Here is a 19,455-nt window from a genome sequence, read left to right on the forward strand (position 1 = left end):
ATCATGTACGCCTGGCATTAAATAGAAGTTCTCACACTAGATAATCACAGCAGAAGGTATAATTTTACACCAGGAAAGCTGACAGAAGGGTGGATCACTATTTTCAACCCAACCCTTGTAAATATGAGGGGTGGGAAAATCGAATCGGGAAATCAAAAATCGGGATTTTTTGCTTTACAGTTTTAAAATGGATTTTTTTTTCATTTGTTAAAGAAAAAATCTATTTCGCTTTTCCAATTAATAAAAATAATCCATTATAACATTTTTGTCATTTTTATTAATCTTTTTACTTGTCTTTTTGGGCATTGTAGCAGCAGAACGATGGTCTGGCTACTGCATTGTTGTTCCTCATTGAAATCAAGAAAAAAGATGAGTAAAAAAAGGTTTAGATCTTTTTTGTTTTTAATTTACAATAATCCGCAATATTGAAGAATTGTGAGAATCGCAATTTAAATCGAATCGGCACCTTAAAATTGGAATGGAATCAAATCGGGACAAAAACATACAGTCTAGTATATACACTGCACGCTCGTTACGTTCAATGCACGTTTTTATTATAACAATATGATTATTTTGACGCCAAAGTTTGCACACTATATAATTTAAAATAAAAAAAACAAAACAAAACAAGAACACAGAAAAACGGAGAAATATATTCAGTTCTTTTGAGTTTCGGCTCGATGCAGCAGTCTTTGGAGCAGCGGCGCGAGTTAAAAGTCTGGGTCCAGGCGGGGAAGCACCGGGAGGATGAGGTTCCCAAACGAGGAGTCCTGCGTGATGAAGAAGCCGGAGGAGTGGACGTGGGCGTGCTGCAAAGCAGCCTTTTGCTGCGCCGCGATGTGCTGCTGCTCCGCGCTGTCCCTCACGTCCTTCACACTGGGTCTGGACGACAGTGGGATGTTGGCCCCGGGGCTGTTCATGGACTGGTTCTGCAGCAGCCGCCTCTTCTCCTTGTCCAGCTCCGCCAGTATAGCCACTCTGGTCTTGTTCTGAAAGCCTTGTCCTGGAGGGTTAGCAGCCATTATAGCTTAACTGCCAGTTAATGGGTGCAGGTTTTATAAGTCCATGAAGTGAACTGAGTTGGCTTTGAGCGGTTTTTTATTTATAACATGGGCCAGTCGCTGCAGCAGACATTTAACCACCAGAATTCAGCGTGGAAAACCTTTTAGCGTTTTGTTGTAGGCTAGCTAAAAGAACGGAAACACTTCCGGTGCTAGTGGCCCTTCAAAATAAATCACAATTGTTAGTTAGTTAGTTAGTTAGTTTCGAACAAATGAAAGAAAATAAGAGGAAAAATATACGTACATACATACTAATTAAGAAAATAATTATAAAATATTAATTACAATAATAATAATTCCTCATCAATTTGATAATTAAATATATTCGTGAGATAAAAGGAGTTTGAAAAAGGAGTGGGAAGAAGTGTACACTTCATTTGGAAAAGATCACGTTAAGTCTTACCTTATCCAAATAAAATAGCATAGTGAAAATGTTTTTATAAATTAATATAGACCTTACAAAAAAATGCATAACCCGGGTAAAAATATTAGTTAGGTAAATAATTATTATAATGTAATATAGATTCTAATTACAAATAGTTGTAATAGTTAAACAGAATTTAATAGAACCTCCTTACACATGCAGTCCCTCTTGAACTGTTTTCTTCCCAACACATTTACAGTTGCAGTGAAAATAATCAAGCCTCCCAATTTGAATAAGGTTTTCTGGCTAAATGTGAAAACTAGTAGCTGTTTGCTATAAAATCAAACAAGAACTATTTAAATAGCTCAACACAACTAATTTCGTAGGAAATTTCTCCAAATTACACAGAAAAGCCCACTTTAAATGACCACTGCAGTCTCAAAATTATTCAACCCCTGAATAGAAATCCATACATAGATACATTTCTTAACCACTTATTCCAGTTAAGGGTCATGGGGAAGCTGGAGCCTATCCCAGCAATCACTGTGCGAGATGCAGGATACAGGTTACACCCTGGACAGGTGGCCATACCATCACAGAGCCTGAATAGAAGTCCCCGTATGCAAATCCTCACAGCACGTGAATGATGCAACAAATCAAGGTTTTCATTAGTTGCAGGTGTGCTTGAGATGGAACATATCAAATACCAGATTGTTGACTTTGACGTTGGATTATCTGTTTTATCTATCTTAATATAACATAAACATGTCAGATGTTGAAACTTTGACATTTTACAATTTCATGGAAAATATTAACTTATTTTGAATTTAATGGCACGGACACATTAAAAAAAAAGTTGGAATAGGAACAACAAAAGCGTGGAAAAGTACCACAACATGGCAGGGTTTAAAATGAGCATTTCAAAGAACCAGAGTCTCTCAGATGTAAATACAGACAGAGTCTCACCAATTTGTGAAAAACAGTGTCAAAAGATTTTGGCAGTATTTCAGAAAAATGCTCCACATTCATATACTGAATGTAAAATTCTGAAGACATTTAAGACCCCGTCATTTATGGTGTATAATATGGTCAAAACGTATAGAGCACAGGTGTCGAACTCCAGTCCTCGAGGCCCGGTATCCTGAAGGTTTTTGTTATCTCAGTGCTCCAACACACCTGACCAAAACTTAAAAACAGGTTGACAAGAAGCTGCTGGATGCATTTGATTCGAATCAGCTGTGTTGGTAGAGGGAAACAACAAAAACCTGCCGGATACCGGCCCTCGAGGACTGGAGTTTGACACCCCTGGTATAGAAATCAGGAGGAGTTGCTGTGCAAAGGAGAAGGCTAAAAGTCTAAATGGGATACTTGTCTTCTGGCCTTAAAACAGGCGTGGGCAACATCAGTCCTCGAGAGCCGGAGTCCTGCAAGTGTTGAGAGTTTCCCTGCTGCAACACAACTGGATTAAATTAATGGTTAATTAGCAGACTTGTGCAGCGTGATTTCAAGCTGTGCACAAACCTGCTAATTAATCTGCTATGTGTGTCTGGTGTGTATCGGATGTGTTGCAGCAGGGAAACTCTTAACACTTGCATGACTGTGAGTCTCGAGGACTGGAGTTGCCCACCCTTGCCTTCAGATGACACTGCATTAAAAACAGACATGCTTCTCTGCATGAGCTCCAAAACACCTCCACAAATGTTTAGATGGGAAAACTGTTTTGTTCTCAGATGAATGGATATTTGAAATTCCCCTCACAAACCCTTCCCCTCTCTGTCAGTTCTGTGGACTACAGAGGAGAGGGAGCTTCCAGCTTGTTATCAGTCCAAAACCTGCAGCTTCCACATCTGTGAAGACTCCATCAACGCTAAAAAGTACGCGCAGATTTGACAGTTAGATATAATTCAATCTGGACAATGTCTCTTTCAGAAGAGGTCTTGTATGTTGTATATTCTTTATATTTAACTAGAACTTCTGTAACAAAGGTCCAGGACTGTTGACCGAACATTTACACACAGTTGTTTAAAAGAACGGTGGGTGCTACACAACACTAAACATCACCTTGTTCCAACTTTTTTGTGATGCATCACTGTCATCAAATTCAAAATGAGCCTATTTTCTTCATGAAATGGTAAAATGTCTAAGTTTCAACATTTGATATGTTTGTTTTCTGTAGGAAATAAAATACGGGTTTATGAGGTTTACAAATCCCTGCATTCTGTCAGAATTTACATTTTACAAAACATCTCAACATCCAGGGAATGAGAAATGAACAATAGTAAGGGGTTTTATTTATGTGCGACATTAAATTTTGTTTATCAGAAATTGATTTAAAAAAAAAAAAAAAAAACCACCAGGTGGCAGTATATGACCACATATAGCTTGTTTCTAGTTTAGCGCACATTCAAGAATAGTTGTACTAGAAGCTGTTCCTTTATGTAGTAAAACTTTAGATTACTTTAGATTTTCTTATGTATTTAATTTTGGTTCTGCCAAATATAATTGAAAAATCTGCTAATTATGTTTCATGTCTTTGGAAAATAGTTCCAAATGCAGTTGATAGGGAGCAACTTCAGCACAATGTGCATCAATATTCATTCAGCCTGCATTTGCTTAATTATCCATGATCCATGCCACCGTGCTGACATTGAATCTACACAAATGTTATATTCAGTAACAAAATTATTCCTAAACGTTTGCACTAATATACACTTTGGGTCTGGTTATGAAAAAATTAGGGTCTAAAAATTGAGAAACAAGCTGAAAACACAAAGCATTGTTGTGTCTCCCCATTTTTCTTTACAGATGATGATTGTAATTTCTTCAGCCTGATCAGGCTTTAGAATCCTTTCACAACAAGAATTGATGACAAATTGCTCACAGTACACTTAACAGGCATTTATTTCAATGCACAGTTTTCTTTGACATCTTTTTTCTTAAATAACTACAATACAGTGTACAGAGGTTCACAGGCAGCCACAAATATCAAAAAATATTTACAGTTTTACATATATTTACATATGTACAAGAGACATGTACACAAGGCTTGTGTGTGCCCGTGTGGGATTAATGCTCACATATTTGGCTACAGCCTTAGAGTGATGACAGATGTCCACTGAACTGATGTCCATTAAACACAACGCACTGACTAAATAAAACAAAATGAGATTTACACACTGTACAATAATTACAAGGTTAATGAGCGAGAACGACTTGTTGGCACGTACAGTAGTTTCCTCTTCAGGACATACAAAGAGGGAAGGAAAAAAGAATTAAGTAAATGAAATAATATCACATTGGCAACTCAGTTGTCATGTTGAAGATGTAACAGTATGTATAACATATGACTGCATATACATATTTCCATATCAACCGATATGAAAGACGTCAATCCTCATTTTCGGGAAGGGATTGTTTTTTTTCTATAAAACGTTCACAAGCAAAAGGTTAACCACTTAAAAAAAAAAAAAAAAACAAGATAACTTCCAAATACAAACTCACTTTTCCATCTGCTAATCTCATTTTTTCCCCCCATACAATTATGTGCTTCCCTTTTTAAATGCATATAGAGTTAAGATTGTAGCCATGGCAACATGCATTAAAAGGTGACTAAATGTGTTTAAATTTGCCTCCCGTCTCGTTGTCTTCACCTTTACACGAGGTGAGTGACAACAACCTCCTGTAAATTTAAATACTGCTATTGCATGACGTTTCAGCAACACAAACTGGAAAAAACAATGAAATCAAAACGAATAAATAATTAAATAATTCGATTCTTAAATTGGTACCAACTTTAACGACTATTTTGCTTTATATTAAAAAGGAAATTAAAGCATTTAGAGGAAAATGCTGTCCTCAGTAGCGGTCCTATAAATAAGAAGAATGTAAAGCGATTGGCTGGATAAACTTTGCAATTATTTGTGCAAACTTATTTTTGTAGTGGTTCTGAGCGGGAGGGAGGAGGAGGGGGGATTTGAGCCCCGTCAAAGGAACGCCGTCACGCTGACATGAAAGCGTTCTCCAAATGAAAACGAGTGGGATGATTACAGGAAACAGACTGGCTTAACTGGTTTCTTTAAAAAGACAATGTGTTACAACATGCTTAAACAGGTTTGAAAAACACAGCAAGTGGCACACACTTGTGGCAGTTTTGGATTTTTAACCTCGAAACGAGGCGGAAATTAAGGCGCTGTTTAAGTTTCCTTCGATGTTCACGTGTCACGAGCTGCAAGGATGTTTTCAGCATAGTGCTTTCAGTCATTAATGCTCAGTGTGCTGTGTAATGGTGGAAACCACTCCGTTCCAATAGCACCAAAACATGCTCACCTAAAGTTTCGCTGCTTGTGCAATTTCAACTAAGAACAAGAACAACCTTTAAAAAAAAAAAAAAAAAAAAAAAAAGAGAAAGCTTTTCCTTTTCCAGTACTCAAAAGTAGCATACAAAAAGTAAGGCTTCTTGAGTCGATGTAATGAGAAGGGTGTCATGCCAGGAGACTTTCACAAATACAAGATCGGACATTTTTTCTTCAGGAAGGCCTCAACTCGGCTCTCACAGTTAGCGCTTTTGTGTCCATCAAGTGTCGTATGTGGAACAGCAGCAATCTGGCTGGACAAGGCAGCGTCGGTCCAACCCGACTGGCCCCGGTCCGTTGGTCTCGCCCAGTGCAAAATGCCAGTTGATCACCCGATTGGTCCTTGGAGGACTACCAGCGTTGTCCTAGATCATGTTGGTCACCTCTGTCGAGTCGCTTTCTGAATCGGCTTCGTTTTCCCTGCAAGAGAAAAAAAAAACAGGTCTTCAGCTGGAGTTTTGCTTCACAGCTGATGGAGATGAGGTAGCCAAGCGTTTCCAGCCTTACCTCTGTTCCTGGAGCAGTTTGCGGTTGCCCTGCCGCCGCTCCTCATCGATGGGGTAGGAGTACAAGATTCCCAGGCCGATTATGATGAAGACGACGGGGGCGGCTGAAACCAGTAACTTTAAGGTTAAGTCCACTTCTGCTGGTTGAGAGCAGCCTCTGGATATGTAGCCTGCAAAGCTAAAAAAAACAAAACAAAAAACAACAAACTTATTTTGTGCTTGATGTGACAGAAAACTTGCCTACAAATCCCTGATCACAAGGCTAGCTCTGCTGCAGCCAAGCATACAATGCATCGTCTACTGTACTTCCTTTAATGAAAGAAAGAATTTCTTTCTTTGATGTAGGATTTGGGTGCTGGTGGGGTGGGGGGGGTTGACTCGGCTTAAAATTGTTCATATTTCAATTCCAGGTATTGCTAAGAAGTTGTTGAAAGGCCGACAAACTTGTTTTGAGTAATTTGTAAAACATTTTAGTTTGTGCTCGTGTGAAGTCTTACTCTAAGCTGAGAGTGGAGACGCCCAACGACACTCCAGACGCAAACTTGGTAAAGAAGACGTAGAAAGAGTAGAAGAGTGCTTCGTGGCCGGTGGATTCTGGGTTTTGCACCTGGAAGTCGTCGACAACATCTGGCAGCATGGACCTGAAAATAAAAAATGACCAGGATTGGTTTCTTGTTTGTACTAAGGATGTAAAAAAGACACTTTAAAAAGCCAAACAAAACGAAGAATCAGCAGAGATCTTACCAAGGCAGCAGGAAGGCTGAAGCCACTCCAACCCCAGCAAAGAAGGAGACGATGTAGCTGACAATCAGGTTACTCTTTACACAGACCACCAGGATCATGAAGGGAACCACAGACTGGGAATGGGGGGAAAAAAAATTACTTTTCAGAGAAGTTCAGCAGATTGCACATGTAATTCCTGAGGATATTGATTTGGACGTGATTCGTGGCCTTACCAAGCTGCCAGTGTAAACTGCTGTCTTTTTCCCGAATCGAGTCAGGAACCACTGCCAGAAGGGGATAGCCAGCGTCGCCGAGAGCTGTAAAGATGAAAGACGCCCACATCTGGTTAGAAAGTCAAGCCAGCTTCCGCAAAACTCAAATAAGTTCTCATAAATCCCACAACGGAGCCTTTATTCTATATTAATGCGGGAAGGCGAAGGAAGGGTGAAAGCAGCGAGCCTGTTTGTTACACAATGTGATACTTTTCTGAAAAGACTTCAGTGCATAACTTCGTTCCACAGGGATAAAAGCACTGTGTTGCAGATGTACCTTGATCTTTCACCTTCTGCCAAACACAACACTGCTGATGGAATATAATCTGGCCTCTGAAGCTCTTCCCAAAACAAATTTGAGCTCAAACTCATAAAAGTGACCGTCTCACTCTACAGGGGACAGAGTGCCCTCGAATCAGTTTGGCCTCTTGGCATTACATGTTTGACCATGAGGAAAAGTGTACAAAAGTCATTGTGCAACAGCATTTTTCCACCTTTTTCTTGTGAATGAGGGCAAACTGCATTGCAAGGTAAGCAGTGCGGGCATGACCGTTTCACTTCAGACGCCATCACGCTATGACGACATCATCCTATGCAACAGGTGTTTTAATTTGGTTTGCTGGAAATTCATCTATGCATTTTTTTTTTTTAAACTAGGTGTGTTCAAAACCAAGTCTGAACTTGACCTTCAGCCTTCAGTCACCTGTCTTTCCTTGCAGACGCCACCCTGCACCTTGAGGCTTATCTGCCCGTTTCTCAGAAATCAAAACATCATTATCGAATTATGTTTTTATGATCAAAACAAACCTCATGAACCATGTCTCACTGAACCAACCTCCTACATTCATGCTCAGTGGAGCAGAGGAGCCAAACTCCTGATATAAGCACGGTCCACTCTTTGGAAAAAGGAGCTCATTCGCTGCGCTTGCGTGCGATGAGACAATGTCCTGCACGGCATGCTTTCTGCAACGTGCCTCAAATTTTCAAAAAAAAAAAAAACAGGAAAAAGGACTCACAGAGCTCTTTTTGTTTGTTGCTTTTAATGAACTCCCCGCTGTTCTTACACAAAGCCATTACGTTTGACCTTTACTGTTCGGGTCCAGGAACTGAGAGGTTTCAGGTGCACATGGTTATATAATAGCTTCTGGTTTGATTTGTTTAACTTTTTAATCCTGATGTAATCTGAATATCAGGACAGCGGTAAAAATTTGCTCAACTGGCAGAAGGTGACAATTGAGACTTTCTCATTATGCGAGACATGATGAAAAAAAGTTTCTTTTAACCTAAAAAAAAAAAAAAAAAACAACAACTTTTAATATACCCTAATGAAGGTCACCGGCTTGGCTCCATAATCCTTTCCATAAAGTAAAGGATAAAAGCATGTAATCTTTTCAACCTCACTAACCGGTGCTTTTTCCACTCAGTACAGTTACACTGTGTGTGTTAGCTTAGCACATCTGTGGGTTAATTAGCTTGAATGCCCATCAAGACCTGCAGGCTAAGTGATTCTTTGATGGCTTTTTTTCCCCCCTCTGCTTGCATTCAGGTTTATATGAAAGGAGAAGTAAATGTGGCTCCTTCACCCTCTGTGGGAACGACATGACATTCAGGCAGAGTGGTCAAACTGGACGCACATAGTGGACGTAGCCAGCCAGGAGCCTTGCTTTACAACAAGGACAGAGCAGCCCTTGTGATTGAAGACAATTTATGTGTAGCTTTTGTCCGTACTCCTGAGTTAATGGTTTAACTTATTCCACATAAAAGAGCAGCTCCGGGTTCCAGATGCATGAAGGAAAATACTGTAACTGCTATGGGAACAGTGCATCCATTTGTTTGTTTGCAAAATGCCACATGTGAGCATTTGTTTGGGCAGATCCCTGTGTGTGTGTGTGTGTGTGTGTGTGTGTGTGTGCTCACCATGATGACCAGAAGAATGTTCTGGAAGTCGTTTCTGAAACCCAGAGTGGAGCTGCAGAACAGAGCAAAGTTCCCCTCCAGCAGCTGCAGGGGGAGAGCGGACACAGCGCAGCGTGCACGGGAGCACGCAACGGTAAAGCTGAGTTTAGTCATTAAAATCAAAACATAGACTTCATTAACAACATCAAAAGCAGTTTATCAATTAAGTGTTCAACTTTGTGTGTGTAGTTTTATACACACCATGAAAGCTAGTGAGGTGAAGAGGAAGACCATGACCAGTTTGGCGTATGGTCCATGCCCCATCACCAGCTTAATCCCTTGGAAGAATGACATGGGCTCTGCCCTGATTCGACAAGATTCTGGAGGAAAGAAATGTAGAAAAGAATGAGAAAAAGATGCCAAGTTACACCCATTTTCTAAAATCATTTTAAATAAATATCCTCCAGTTTAAGTTTTTATTTTTTATAAGCAGCTGCCTTTCAGGCTCATCCTTTACTGCACTAGCATGCCTCATTAGTCCCATTGCAGGTCACAAGGCTTCAGATTCAACCACAGTCGGTGTTCTCTCTCACACAGCCTGTCAGCCCACAGTCGTACCACATCATACAGCTGTGACTGTGTCTCCTCATTGGTCCACAACAGCTACATCACAAGTGCTCCCTCACATGGTAGACACGAGTTCATCTGTAGCCAATCAAGAGGCTGTGCTCGGCTAAATGAGGTCAGTAGGAGTCAGGGAGTCCCCCCCCCCCATATCAATCTTGAATCTAAGTATTAGTGAGAAGAAAAAAAAAAAGACTCCAAACAGATTAATTCAGACTGATTGAAAGATCAAGTTTCACCTTTTTGTTCTCTCACACCACAGAATAAAACGATGGCACAGATGACGTAAATCAAGCAGATGACACCAGATGCGATCATGTAGGCCGTTTTCTGTCAGAGAGCGACAAAAAGAGATTTAATTTCTAGTTTTATTTCCTAAACTTCTCACATCTGCTTTTAGGGCAGTAAATGATGACAAAACAAATGTTGTTTACCGTGTGCTCCAGGGAAATGCCATGGTGTGACTCATTAAAGCCGACAGACATTGAGGCATTGCTCGGGTCCGCCACGATGTCACCGGGTCCCGGGAGGCACGGAGCGTTGGCCATGCCCACGATCTGGCCCTGGACAGCTGTGCCGAGGACAGTGCCCAAAACCTCCACCGTCATCCCTGAGGAGAGGAAGGAAACGGAGACGCTTTAGATACACACACGGGATGTGAGCTCTGCCAGGAACCGAAGAGTCGAGTTTTATACTCACTGTATGCAGTAGCAGAGTCTCTCTCCTTCTGCTCTGAGCTGATGAACATTGTGAGGGCAGAGTATGGCACATGGAAGCACTGATAGGAATAACGAGAAATTCACTTATTTTTGGTCATGCAGACAGTTAAAAGACAAGCTAAAGCATAAAACTGATATTTTAGAGAGCTTAAATGTGCATCTAGGAGGCTTAAAGGACATAAAAATACTTCTACTGTGACTACTGTCAGCACAGGACACAAACCAGCTCAGGAGTAACAGAGCTCCTACAACATCCATTACATCCACGAGCGCTTCATATCCACTTCACCTCCTTTCACTTAGTTTAGCGGTTGTTTGGCATAAAAACTACATCCAGGCCTACATGAAATAGTTTGTATAATTTAGTATATTTAGCAAATGTTGTAAAAAAGAAATACAAATTTGTTATTAAATGTTCACCATGTGGGACCATGGCTAAGGCAGATTAAACAACTCGGAACCGTGCATTAAACGATTATAATGCACAACACCGAGAACACCTCAACACACAGCATCGTTTCATCCTTACTTATATTTATCTGTTCAGTTTACATCAGTATTTGACAAAGTTTCATGTTGATTGTTTGTTTTCTAAAATTTGTGGAATCCTAAAAAGACATTGTTTAAAAGCCACGGTTTAATGTTTAATAATATAGCCATATAGCCATAATCGAGCAGCCCTATTTCTAAGAGGAAACCTATGGTACGTGGTAATAATGCTGCAGTTTCTGAACAAGACCATTTGTGAGTGTTTTCGTGCTTGCATGCAAGTACTCACAGTTTGCATGGTTTGGAAGAGGCAGTAGAAGAATAGGTACCAGATGACTTTTCCATTTTCAAAGGGAGGAACGTACCAGATGAGGAAATAGGAAAGCACAGCCAGTGGGGTGGAGAGCAGGATCCTGCAGTTGGGATGGAGAGGGAGGAGAAGGAGGAAACAAACAGCAACATCAGTGGCTGAAAACGTGATCGTAACCAAGTGTAACAATGCTCATAATTAGAGCGATCAGAACCCCCGGTGTCTTTCGCAGAGCTTGTGCCAACTTTTTCATGCTGTGTCTCACATTCATGCAGTAAGCCAGCTCAGAACAATCATTCATCAGCCGGATGGCAGCTGAAAAAGCCTGAGCGGCTAGTATGGCCTGATCCAAGGGTTACCTTCGGTTGGACTTAGGAATGCTGCTTGACAATATTCATGTCGTTTGAGACATAGCACTTTGAGACTTAGTCACTTCTGCTTAACATGTACTCTTACGTAGATTAGGATCAATGAAAATGTGATACTATGATGTCATTTAGGATGAGTTAGGAAAAATAAAGAAAAAATAAAGTTTTGTAGTCACTTCCTGAGCTCTATTGCTTTCTTCCTATGGCCGGGTCAACACAGCAATAGACAGTGAGATAATGAATGCAGCCACACCTCTGTAGCCAGTAGAGTGGAAAAAGGAAGTCTTGTTACAGGAACGATCCCAGCTTTATCAGACAGGATATGAAGTCATCTCACTTATCGCAACGGTTTATGAGCAAGAGGATGCAACGATGACACGTGGACAGCTTTGCAGTGATTCAGCTTTACCTCAGGTATCAAGTGAAGGTGCTCGGCTTCACTTCAGATTTACTGCTAATCAACTTAAACCCAGTTATATCCCAACGCTGACGCGCAGTAGGTGCTTGAAATGTCAGGAGGGGCTGCATTTAGCCTGCTCTTTGGCGCATGTAATGTCATTAACTGTACACTTGTGAGAAGTTGCTGTGGGAAGAGAGTACAGAAAAGAGCTTCCTCCATCGTGAATCACATGATCTCAATAATCAAAACAAAACAGCACATAGTTTAGCTTCGATTTCTGCTTTGTATTCAGAAATACAACAACACATTTTAATTAAACCCTGTTAATAAACTTTAAATCATATTACTACTAGTTTTTTTTTTTTTATTATTTACTGATTACACTTTCAAATAAATCTCACCTTTTAGGTGTTAGAAGACTCACGATCTCTACACAACTGAAGTAACACGATCAGCCATACAGGTATAAACCCGATGCCCTTCTTAGAAACACATTTATAGCCATGCTTACTGGGGACGTGTCACTTTGCCTCAACAAGTGGTGACAGCTTTAGGGGTGAAAACATGTTTTAGAAGCCAGAAGCAAACATTAATTGAGCTTAGCATGTGAACAGCTTTAATAAAAGAACAAAATCTCTAAACAGTCTGAAGCCATGACTTCTTGATTTTGTGCTTTTGATAAAAACATAAATGAAATGTTAAATACGTGTCATGCTTGATATAAAAATTTCTTTTAAAAGACTCAGTGATCAGGCAAAAAACACATCTAAAGCTTGAAAATGAATACTAAATTGTTATTTGAACTGCATTTCTGAGAACTAAGCTGCATGTAATATCTGCTTGTGCTGCAACATGGAGACTCCTCTGCAAGTGAAACTTGAACTGCAGTAACCTCAGAGATTCCTCACCCACTATTTAAGTTCTACATTGGCCTTCCCAGCTCAAAGCTGTGAAGCCATTGGCTAAAAAATAGGTGGTGTGTTGAAGCTGAACCAATGAGGAGCGAGCCTCGACTTGAGTCATCCCCCCCCCCACCCACTACCTAAACAGCTCTTACAATAGAGTGGCTCGCCCATTTCCTTCTCTCCTCAGCTGCACTGACGACAACGTGACTGAACATGCCAATCATTCCTTATTTCTTCCAACTCCCCATCTCTGACGACAATGATATTTTGCTTTTCACAACCAGCATCCTCTATGACCTAGTTTCCTCATCTGCATACTGGCTGGAAATCTCCCCTCCCAGTAAAAGAACACAATACTCTGTCCGTAGCACATGAGGACGTTAAAAGCAACACAGTTATTTTATGATTTAGCTTCTCCAAAGGAAATCTTTGCATTTCCGTTGCGTGCATGGAAAAATGGAAATGCCTGTGTTGATAGAAGTGATGCTCGTGTGTTCACCATTCACATGTCGGCAAACCACAACTAAGTTGTAAAAAACCTTTATTTAAATTCTGTGAAGCAGTCTGAGCACAATTTCCTGACCATAGCGATGCATTTAGGAACTACTAACAACTATCTGAACAGGATGAAGCATTCCCTTGTGCGCTAAATGAATTATACATGTGCTCTGGTGCTGTGTACACCTGAGGGGCTGTATACCATGGGAAACAGAGGAAAGGACCACAGGGGACCTTCAAGGCTGGCTCCATCTCCCACAGGTAGCTTCAGAGTACATGTACTTGTGTAACATCCACCTTGGCTCAAATTTCATATTTTACCTCTCCCCCCATTTCCATCCTGATCACACTGAGATACCAAAGACGCTATAAAAATCTTAAGTGTTGACAAGAGATGGACAGTCCCTTTATAACTGGCAGCTCCACTGACACCCTACGCCAGACTGAAGGGCTTCAGGAAGCTCCGCAATTTTATGGACCAAAGATGGAGCGAGCAGAAGTAATCTGACTTGAACTCGCGGAGGATGATTAGAGGCAACCATGTAGTTAAGAGGATGCATAAACTATCAGAAAATCAGAGTCTGTTTTGTTTTTTTGTTTTTCCAGCAACATGTGTGGATGTGTTGGACTGTGTGGGTTGGGAATTTAGACATGCCCCAATGAGAAAGTAGCACAAATTTCTTCAGAAAACCCAACAGCAACGACTGTTGTGTATGACACAAGCTTTTTAAGCACCACTTCCACAACACTGCGCAAACACATGTACCATTGTACAAGTGCAGCATTTCAAGTTGCAAAAAAATTCTGACTCAGTTGTCTAGTTTGGTTTTTAATCAACAGACTCATTCAAATAGTTTGACTCCAAATCCAAAACACAGGACAAAAAAGTAAACAGTTATCAAGACATACCAAGGTAGCATTCGTCCAAAACGTGTCCATGGGCTTCGAGAGACCAGGAAGCCGACTGTGGGGTCCGTTACTGCGTCCCAGGCTCGCCCACCAAACAAGATGATGGAGGCATAAAAGGGATCCAACTAGAACATTCAGAAAGTCAAAATACACTGTTAACAGCTGCTATAAAAGCTTTGGTGTTGTGGTTAAACAGTAGCAGTGAAGCTGTAAAACATTAAACTTTTACAGTGGGCATCATTTAATAGCCATCTTTACAGAAAGGGATCAGGCCAAAGGCAACTCCTCACAAAAGCAATTAAGCCAAAAAGTGAAGGTGTCACTTGGAGAGACCAGTTCGACAGGAAGCCAGACACCATGATGGTTTAACCCCGAGCTGTCTGCCCCACGCTGCGTTGCCCAATAAACTTGTAGTGAACAATCTTGGAAGCTGAACAAAGCTAAAGCCTATGGCTTTATACATCAGATTAATGTCAGAGCCCATTAAAGCGAGCCCCTCCTCATTACACCGCCATCATCTCCTACACTAAAAATGTTCCTGAAAAGCCCCTGTAAGCCTTTACATACAGTGTGGTCTCATCATTAAGTCGATAACGGCAGTCGAGGAGAAACTTTTTCCACCACTTCGTTATGTTTCCAGGACATTCAGCCTCTTCGTTGACTAAAGTGGAGGATCATGTATAACTTCATGCTCTTAAGCCTGTAAATACCCCCCCATCTTGATAATGTGTTGGGGTCTGACAGCACAGAGAAAAGCAAGGTCAGCTGTGGATGTGTGCTATGTTCACGTCTTGGCTTTTTTTTTTTTTTAAGCTGGCTAAATTTAGCTCAGTGCTATGGAGGTGATGCTAGATATGTGAAGAGTGAGAGTCCATGGAGGTTAAAATCATCTGGCGTGACCCACCTGCGCGACATCAAGTAGATAGATCTGCAGGAAGAAGCCCAAGGCACATCCGGTTATCTGGTAGGGTGCACCTCCAATGGCATAGCAGATCTTGTTGCAAACTGACAACCTGTTTCGACTTTCATGCTGAGGGAAAGTAAAGAAATAACAGAGCAAAGAAACTAAATTAGAAAGGAAATGATTTGTGTTAAAAAAAAAAAAAAATTCAACACTGATCAACTTTTAGAGTAATTGTCCATAAGAGTCACTGCAGCTCTTGCAGAGCCAAACCGTTTCAAGCATAGCAGGGGTCAAATGTGTGTGACAACAGATCAATATTTAAAGGTTGTGTCTGAAGCGCAGCAACACACACTCTGATTTCCAAAACTTATAAATAGGAAACTGTAGAAAACTTTAATCCTCAGACTCGCCTCTTTCTTGTTAGATTGATTCTGGCAACAAAAAAATCCACTTTTCCAAGAGCTTTGTAGGGAATTTGCCCTAAATTCATAATGACCAGCATAAACCTTAAAGCTGTCTTTAGATGGGGTAGCCACAAGTTTTGGCTGTAAAACAGTGCTCATTCTTTCTCATTTAACTTCACTGTCAATGTAATCTTTTCTTCAGACACTCAGAACAGCTTCTCTGACAGAAACACTAATTGGCGCTGATCAGCGCCAGGGCATGACTACATCGTGTTATCGCGCATGCCAAAAGCTGCAAGCTAGACAGCACCTTGGCAGCAGACTAAACTTACTCAATGATCGAGTTTGGTCCATGCCTTGACCACAGGAAAAAGTAAATAAATTAATAAATAAATAAATAAATAAAGGTGGAAACACACCCTCGTCCTGACCAATAAAAATGCTGCATGTCATGGCATGTAGTCTGGCTTTCAATTAATTTCATGACAAAAGGAACTACTGTTTGCTGAAGGCATAAACCTGAGAGTATCATTGGCTTATGGAAATTCTTTTAAAACCACAATGTATGGCAGAACTCCTGTTGCATTCATGGGTGTGACTGATTTTTTTTTTTTTTTGCCTTTGACAGGCTTGGATCAAACCGCAGTACAAGAGTGCAATGTGACAACAAGTGTATTTAAGCAGCTTCTCCTTTGTTGATATATCCACCTCTGTCTTTATTAAGGTGAAAAAGCACTCAAGCTGAAATGAATTAACTTTAAAAATACATAGGAGCAAAATTCTGAAAATAAGATTTGCCACTGCAGTAATTACTGACTTAAATCCTGCAATATGAACCACAATTCTGCTAAATAAAACTCTTTTTTGCCTTACGTAATACACCTGTTCTTCCACTCTGCAAATACATTTCCGAACATCCTTCAATGGAAAGAAATGCACACCCTATCATACTGATGTTGGATTGTGTCAGTGACATTGCATCAGTGTCCCATAGCTTCTCCTCAAGTCATCCATTATAATTCTATCAGTGGAGCCTTCAGTGTCTTTTGTAAACTGAATAACAATATAGCTTTTACAACGCGATGTGAAAACACGCCTTGTCAAAAAGCTACAGCCATCAGTGCATTGTCACTAGTAACAGCCCATACTGGTGCCACACCAGTTATCATACTGTGAAGTAATCAAATGAATTAATGTCAAGCAGAAGGTTTTTTGTTTTGTTTTGTTTTTTAGGTATTTTAAGTTTGATCAGAAGTGGTTTGATCATTTCACGTTGCTGTGAATTTAACCATGTTAGATTGATTGTGGATTAGATTTGACAAGACATCTGGTGCAGATCGCAACTGACACGTCGGCATGGTGAACACTTCCTGTTGCATTCATACTATCAGAAATATAATGATCCCCATCAATGCAACACACGTCTCAAATTAGCAAGGAAATAAAGACTACAAGATAACTGAGCAATCATATTGCGGCTGATTCATTGCAACCTTTTTATTATGACATTTAACTCACACTCTGTAGTGTACAATAAAGTCAATGTTTCAGTTTGTTGTAAAACATTAATGTAAATCATTGTGTCGTACGATTAACTAAAGATTTTTTGTTCCTTTTTTCGTGGAAGGCTTAGTAGCCTGATTAATAAATGTACAGACAAAATCCCCTCGTAGGGAAGGGAAAGGGCGGTGGGGGTTTTCAGACGAGACCCTGAAGGCAGCACCGAAACACGCCTATTTGGTGTTAAAAATCCGTGCTTAAGATAAGGATGTCATTTATCTTTTGTTTATTATTTCACTCATTCAATGACATTATCACTCGAAAAATCCGTATGACATTAATGCAAATGTACATTTCCAGTACAGAATTTCCCCTTTTGTTTTTTTTTTTTTTTGCTGAAAAGCGCCGCTATGCAAATGATACGTTCAATGTGTTCCCCGCAGCTGATTTTAGGGACTTAATGCAGCACGAGTGTCGACGCAATAAAGGTAAATGCTGACGGTTAAAAACGTATTTCTCGCTCTCTAAATTTAGATGTTTGCGACGGGGCCATTAAGTGCGCAAAACCTCTAAAATTACAGCCTCGAAACACCAAATTATGACTTAAACTTGCCAGTTTCTCTAACTATTAAACGCCTTCGATGCTCTGGTTTGATGTGAAATGAAGAATTTGGGGAATATTTCGGCACGAGCTAAAGAGTGAGAGGCCTCGTGGAGCCCTCAGTTTCACCGGTTTACCGTTTGAGATTATTCACCATATTTATATCAGTTTATAAATTTGGTCATTTATCTAATTAATTATGTTGTTCTGAGTTAATAATGGGGTATACGTTTTGTCCTTAGACGTATAAAATGTAAGAGAACCTCGCGCGCTCAGCTCAGCGGTTGAACCGTTCCCTTAAAATGCCGGAGTATGCTCCATTCATTCAAATCCACAAGGCACACTCCCATTAAAACCAGATCTTTTTCCCCCTCCTGCTCCTGTTGCTGCCTAACGAAATGTTATAAACAAGAAAATCTCACTGAAGTCGTCACATTTTTAGAAAAAAAAAAAAAGGAAATACTCACCTTCCTGCTGAGTTTTAATTCATCCGAGTTAATGGGTTTATTCAACAAACTGGCGTTGGAGTATTGTTCAGCTCCTTCTCCCTTTGCCATCGCAAAATAGCTGGTTCCTTGGCTGAACTAGGCGCAAATACAAATACTCGAGAGAGAAAAAAAAAAGTATATAAATATATATGTATCCGTGATGAGATTTAAATAGTTGTGCTCTAACGATCCGCCCTTTAACCACACAGGCTGTGCTTGAATGTTTGAACACAGAGAGCAGCAGTCGTATAGTAGTTTTCTTAGCCCCGCCCACGCAGGCCACGCCCCCTATCCAGGGCTGAAAGTGGGAATCTGAGGGCACTTTATTAGGTACACCATGGTTGTTTAGTCCCCATTGCTATAAAAGCTGTCCATGGCATTGATTAAACAGGGTGTTGGAAACATTCCTCAGAGAATTCGCTTCATACTGACAGGATAGCTTCACACAGTCATTGCAGATTTATCAGCTGCACATTCAGGGCCGGATTAAAAGTGCACAGGCCTCTGGGCCCAGAGTGTTCCAGGGGACCTCTTCCTCATGCCAACATTGTAAAAATTGTGAATAATAAACTGCGAAATGACATTTTTAACATCTCTCAGCCAATGGTAACAATAGTAATACACTAGACACTGTGGTGTAACTTTCTGACTTTTATGTACATTTTGTTTCATGTCCAAAATGCTGGTGTTTGCCCTGTGGGGCCTAAGTGGGTATGGGCCCCTGGGCCTGTGCCCATGATGCTCATTGGATAATCCGGCCTTGTCCATCTCCAGTTCCACCACATCCCAAATCAGGTCTACCGGATTCAGATCAGGTGACTATAGAGGCCATTAGAGTACAGTGAATTCATTGTCATGTTCAAGAAATCAGTCTGAGGTGATTTGGGCTTGGTGACATGGTGCATTATCCTGATAAATGGGGATTACAAGTTGGGGGGCATGGTCAGCAACAATACTCCGGTACGCTTTGGGCTTTAAATTCTGCACATTTAGTACTAAGGGGCATAAAATATGTAAAAAATAATAATAATATTCAGCAGCCTGTAGTGTTGATACAAGGCAGAATGGATTCATGTGTTCATGTAGTTTCCATTTAATTCTGAACCTATCACTGAATATTGAATCTGAGACTGAGACCTATCAAACCAGGAAAACTGTTTTC

At 40.5% G+C, this 19,455-nt stretch overlaps 2 protein-coding genes across 2 annotated transcripts; both read right to left on the bottom strand.

The window, feature by feature from the left end:
• Positions 1-708: 708 nt before the first annotated feature.
• LOC306770136 (SOSS complex subunit C-like) lies at positions 709-1,137 on the bottom strand. Its single transcript, XM_079258952.1, has one exon. The coding sequence runs from the start codon at positions 1,020-1,022 to the stop codon at positions 711-713; it is 312 nt and encodes a 103-aa protein (XP_079115078.1). The 5' UTR covers positions 1,023-1,137; the 3' UTR covers positions 709-710.
• A 3,203-nt stretch (positions 1,138-4,340) lies between these two features.
• Positions 4,341-18,490, bottom strand: mfsd2ab (MFSD2 lysolipid transporter A, lysophospholipid b). The gene is made up of 14 exons (XM_079258994.1): positions 18,273-18,490; positions 15,301-15,426; positions 14,397-14,521; positions 11,296-11,419; positions 10,498-10,576; positions 10,233-10,408; positions 10,038-10,128; positions 9,436-9,554; positions 9,196-9,279; positions 7,240-7,323; positions 7,028-7,140; positions 6,781-6,924; positions 6,285-6,461; positions 4,341-6,197 (listed from the first exon to the last, which is right to left on the bottom strand). The coding sequence occupies exons 1-14, from the start codon at positions 18,360-18,362 to the stop codon at positions 6,143-6,145; spliced, it is 1,587 nt and encodes a 528-aa protein (XP_079115120.1). The 5' UTR covers positions 18,363-18,490; the 3' UTR covers positions 4,341-6,142.
• Positions 18,491-19,455: the final 965 nt, after the last annotated feature.

Source organism: Telmatherina bonti, assembly GCF_933228915.1.
Source record: "Telmatherina bonti genome assembly, chromosome: 19".
NCBI lineage: Eukaryota > Metazoa > Chordata > Actinopteri > Atheriniformes > Telmatherinidae > Telmatherina > Telmatherina bonti.